This window comes from Lagopus muta, chromosome 1, assembly GCF_023343835.1.
Source record: "Lagopus muta isolate bLagMut1 chromosome 1, bLagMut1 primary, whole genome shotgun sequence".
NCBI lineage: Eukaryota > Metazoa > Chordata > Aves > Galliformes > Phasianidae > Lagopus > Lagopus muta.
Genome location: NC_064433.1, coordinates 104,536,449 through 104,541,670, shown reverse-complemented (window position 1 = coordinate 104,541,670; position 5,222 = coordinate 104,536,449). Strand labels below are relative to the sequence as shown.

Below are 5,222 nucleotides of genomic sequence, written 5' to 3'. Positions count from 1 at the left end.
GCAATGCCTCCTATTCTGTGGGGAAAAAAAGAAGAAGAAAAAAAAAAACATTTCCATTTTACATCACAGTGAGGACACAAAAAAAAACCTTTTTTTTTTTTTTTTTTTTTGCAAAGCAACTTGCATGCATACTGGATGAAAAGAAAGCCGTAAGAGAGCCAGTCCTAGGGGAAGGGCTCTGCAGAGGGGTATCTCTTTTGGAGCATCTTTTCTTACCACGTCAGACCCTGCAGCTTGTTCACACAAAAGGCTGAGGAGTCCTCCTGATGAATTCTAGTTTTCCTTCTGCTCCTGCTTCAGATCCAAATGACTTCTGATCCCCTAAAGCCAGAGATAAGGATGAGAGTCTGAAAGAAGCAGACAGACACGCATGCCGTCCTGTCCCCTTATCGTGTCTGATGGTAGCTGGCAGCATCACCTTAGTGCCTCCTGCTGTACGAAACAGACCTCCCCAAAAACTTCAGTAGTGTGCACTGCTCTTCCTTCTTTCCATTTTTCCTTAGCTAATGATGAAACAACTCCTCCCAACCAATCAGTCCTACAATGTTAACAGTATTCAATCCTAAAAAAAAAAAAAAAAGAGCTACAAGGAGACATGAAAAAGGCGGGATCACTCAGTTTCCATGCTGTTCACAGCAATATTACATCTTCTAACAAGAGAGGATTCTCAAAGGCAGTGTGTAAAAATAAAACACAGCTCTCATGGTCTAAACAGAACTATTTAGGTTAAAAACAACCCACCAAACTCTCACATCTCTGTTTAGTGTAATGAAATATATCCTTAGATTTATACACAAAAATTACCTTCATGTCTTGCATGTACATGAATCATGCTCCCCCTTGATTAATATATGTTTTATCTTCAGAAGGAACTTAATATAGACATCATCAAGGATAACATGTAGTGTTATTCTATTTTCCACCAAGTCCTACGCTGTTCTCTTCAGCATCCTAGTCCTGTCATGACAGTACCTCAAGCCATTTGGTTAGCAACAAACAAGCTTGCTGAGTTACAGCTCAGTCAGCACTGAAAACCAAATTAGCACATGCCAGCATAATGCTGGACAATACCTCTGCCTCTTGAAGTCAGGCAGTGAACAAAAGAATACACTAACACAAGCATGTTGTTTTCACACCACTAGAGCTGTTTTCAAAGTAAACCCACCAAGTTTGTTCAAAAATTCCATGCAATTAATGGTTGGTGTATGCTGGACAGACACTGTCCTGGAATGCTGTGGTTTGTGGACACGCATGCCATATAAAAACCTAAAGCATTGCTTAGCAACTATTTCTAGACCCTTTTCTTTACTTCTGTGGATTATTTCACATTTTCTATCCATGACTGAACAGCAAACTGCCAGAATAAGAGTCTTATCTCTCATAAAATGGAAGAATAACACTTCTGTCTCTTTCTTTCCAGGATTTCTTGTAATAGCCAGGATGTGTGAAAAATTAAGTCAGGAACAAAATTCCCACAGTCCCGAAACATTCCACAGATTCATGAAGCATTCCACATTTTTCTTAGGACAAGAAGGAACGAATTCAAGTTGTGCCACGGGAGGTTCAGGTTAGGTATTAGGAACAATTTCTGTTCAGCAAGAGCCGTGCTGCAGTGGCACAGGCTGCCCAGGGAGGTGGTGCAGTCACCGTCCCTGGAGGTGTTCCAGAGCCGAGTGGATGTGGCACTGAGGGACGTGGGCAGTGCGCGTGGTAGGGTGGGTTCAGCGCTAGATCGCATGTATAACCGCACGCACGTACAACCATACGCACTGAGAGAAAAGCGCGCTGGCCGCCATATTGCAGTCTGCCTAACCGCACCGCGCATGCCCCCAGCGGCGGGCCCGCCATTGCCCCTCCGCTCGCGTGCCGCCGAGTCACGTGTCTCCCGGCAGAGCTGGCGGCGGCGCTCGGACTCCCCCCGGCGGGCGGCGGGGAGCCGTCCGTGTGAGACAGGGAGAGCAGGGCAGGGGAGCGGGGAGGCGGCGGGCAGCAGGCAGCAGGTGAGGCGGCGTCGCGCGGAGGGGTGTCTCTACCGCCCTACATAGCAGTGCGTGTGGGCGCCCTCTTCGTGAGTGCCAGCGCCCCCTTGGCCTGGTGGGGGTCGGCCGTTGGGAGCAGAAGGGGCGGGGTTAGCTCCGGCTGCTGCGTTCCGCTCGCCTCGGCCCTGAGCCCGCAGCCTGCCCGGCGTAGTTAGAGCGGGCCCAGGGGCGTAAGAACCCGATTTGTAAGGACCGCTTCATATCAGGATATTGAATTTCAAGAGATTATTCATTGATGGGCTGTTCACGAGGGTTGATAATGATAGGACAAGGGGGAATGGTTTTAAAATGAGACAGGGGAGGTTTAGTTTAGATATTAAGAGGAAGTTTTTCACACAGGGTGGTGAGGCACTGGAGCAGGTTGCCCAAGGAGGCTGTGGATGCCCCATCCCTGGAGGCATTCAAGGCCAGGCTGGATGTGGCTCTGGGCAGCCTGGTCTGCTGGTTGGCGACCCTGCACACAGCAGGGGGTTGAAACTGGATGATCATTATGGTCCTTGTCAACCCAGGCCATTCTGTGATTCTATCATCATTCCTTTTAAGTGGTAGATAGGTGGGTTTAATGGACAAATGGAACAAAATTATCTTTACCAACCACCTATTAGGAGAGAAAGCAGTGGTCTGTATGCTGTGCTATGTTGCAAATCCAGCGAGGTTACTGTCCGTCTGTACTTGGCACTGGTGAGGCTTCACCTTGAGGGCCCTGTACAGTTTTGGTCCCCTCACTACAAGAAAGACATCGAGGCCCTGGAGTGTGTCCAGAGAAGGGCAGCAGAGCCGTGAGGGGTCTGGAGCACAAGTCTGTTGGGAAGCAGCTGGGGTTGTTCACTGGAATTCCGCAATGAAAAGCATAGTTCCAGTTTATGTTGCACTGAGTTTGTAGAAAGGAAGTAAAGCTCTGATCTTTTGGGAAGCAAGACATGCATAACAAACCTGTGCCGCTGTTGCTATGGCAGGAGAAAGCTGTACTGTGATTTAATTTCCATTTACATTGTAATACTACTAGTACTGCTTCAGTAGAAATTAACAAGAAATTCAGAATTCACTGTTAGTCTGCAAAAGAAAGTATACTGGTCTGATTTTTTTTGTAGGGATTTCTTTGGTTCCAATAATATAACAAGATAAGACTTGAACAAGCTGTATAAATTCACATAAACATACTTAATATGATTTTTAAAAATGTGTTTGTAGGTTTGTTTATAATGTATCTGCATCTGAAGAAATAGAAAGTGGTTTTATACGATGCTGACTAACACCATAGGACATCATTTAATGGTACATCAAGCAATGATTCCAAGAAGCCTGAAGCCATTTTCCTATATCTGTGGCAATAGAATGTTGTCAGGCTACAAACCTAAAAGGAATGTCAAGGACTCTTACAAAATTCTTGAGCTTGAGGAAGGATGTTCACTCGATGATATCAGAAATTCGTACCGAAGTCTTGCCAAAAAGTACCATCCAGACAGCGGTTCCATCACAGCAGATTCTGCAGCATTTGTGAAAGTAGAAGAAGCGTACAGAGTTGTGCTTAATGATGTGGCAAACAAAAAGAAATCCACTGAGAATAAGGAAGAGGAGGAGGAAGACCAGCTCAAATCAAACGCGCCACAGCATAGACACTACTTGAGTTTTGAAGGTGTTGGTTATGGAACACCAAGCCAAAGAGAAAAACAGTACATGCAGTTCAGAGTAGACCGTGCTACTGAGCAAGTGTTGGCATACCGAACGCGGAGACTTGAAAACCAGCACATTGCAACGGACCTTATGAGAGCCAAGGATGTGAGACAGAGCAAAAAAGTGAAGATAACTCAGGCAGTTGAACGGTTGGTCGAGGACCTCATCCAGGAATCAATGGCAAAAGGAGATTTTGACAACCTCAGCGGGAAAGGAAAGCCTTTGCAGAAGTTTTCGGATTGTCCGCACATCGATCCTATGACTCACAACCTGAACAGGATTCTGATAGACAACGGATACCAGCCGGAGTGGATCCTCCTGCAGAAAGAAATCCGGGAAACGATCGAGCGATTAAGAAAGAGCTTAGTGGAATCCAGGAGTAAGCTTGGAGAGCCAATGACTCCGTATAGGCAAAAGGAATGGAATCACATCTGTGAGCAGTTCGTGGAAGATATCAGGAAGTTAAACAAAAGAATTGACAGCTTCAATTTAGTTGTTCCTATTCTGAGCAGACAAATGGTGCACTTCAGTGCAGACAGAGAAATCATTCGAGCACAAAAGACCTACGAAGCTTCGATGGAAAGCACGGAGGCTTCTGATTCAGACACAAAGGAAAATGAATGGGAAGGGGTTAAACGGTTTGGGTGGAAGTCTTCTCTACTGAAGTGGTTAAATACTACGTTGAAATAAGATCATATTAGCTCACCTCTCTTGTCACGATTTTGAATTCACTTTATAACTAAAACCTGTAGCATGAGAGAAATTTCAGATTCACTGAAAATGTAAAATCCACCTGGCTGTTACACCTCTTAAAGGAATTGGGGTGTCTGATGTTCACTTGTGGGTAATTAATTCTTTGTGAATGCTGCTAAGGAACAAGTGAATTCAGTTCTCCTATTGCAGCCCATTTTTCCTTCTGCTTAAATCAAAATTTGTGCTTTTCGGTGTATAACGATTTAATGATTTGTACAATGCTGTTATTCCTGTAATGTGAAACCGACGTGTAAGTAAAAACACTGTAAGGACAAAGTGGAAGTAAAAGTCTGGCTGTGCCCTTTACTTTGACCTTTATCCTTCCTTGTTTAAATGTCCTTTGGATAGCAGGCTGAGAAACATCAGGTTTTAATTCTCATTATGTTCCAGAGGAATTGGATGTGAATTGCTGTTTAAATGAATGCAGTGACCGATGTGAAAAGCGCTAATTGTAAGTTGGATTCATTGCACGAGCGTAAATAGGAACCGGATTCCAATAAATCTGACTCTGATGGAATCCATTTTGGCTCTCCATGAAGTTAAGTATCAGCAGTTTAAATACTGAAGTTGCCGTAATGGATGAGTCAGCATTCGGAATGGCTTTTGTGTACCTTTTAAAGCTACTTGGTTCTAATGGAGCAGATGAGACCTGATTCTCGGCACTTAGAGCCAGCCTTGTGCCTGTAGCATGAAAAGCTGCCAGGTGCAAAAGCCACTTTTTCAATAATTATAATGACGATTTTAAAAAAGAAAGAC

The 5,222-nt window shown here is 44.6% G+C and overlaps 1 protein-coding gene across 2 annotated transcripts; it reads left to right on the top strand.

Annotated features, from left to right (window-relative positions):
- Positions 1-1,861: 1,861 nt before the first annotated feature.
- Positions 1,862-4,772, top strand: DNAJC28 (DnaJ heat shock protein family (Hsp40) member C28). Of its 2 annotated transcripts, none has more exons than XM_048953992.1 (2): positions 1,862-2,000; positions 3,231-4,772. In XM_048953992.1, exon 2 carries the CDS (start codon positions 3,282-3,284, stop codon positions 4,401-4,403), a length of 1,122 nt encoding a protein of 373 aa, XP_048809949.1. In that variant the 5' UTR covers positions 1,862-2,000; positions 3,231-3,281; the 3' UTR covers positions 4,404-4,772. The 2 variants fall into 2 exon arrangements, with proteins under 2 accessions (XP_048809949.1, XP_048809958.1); XM_048954001.1 differs by lacking the exon at positions 1,862-2,000 and adding an exon at positions 2,127-2,224.
- Positions 4,773-5,222: the final 450 nt, after the last annotated feature.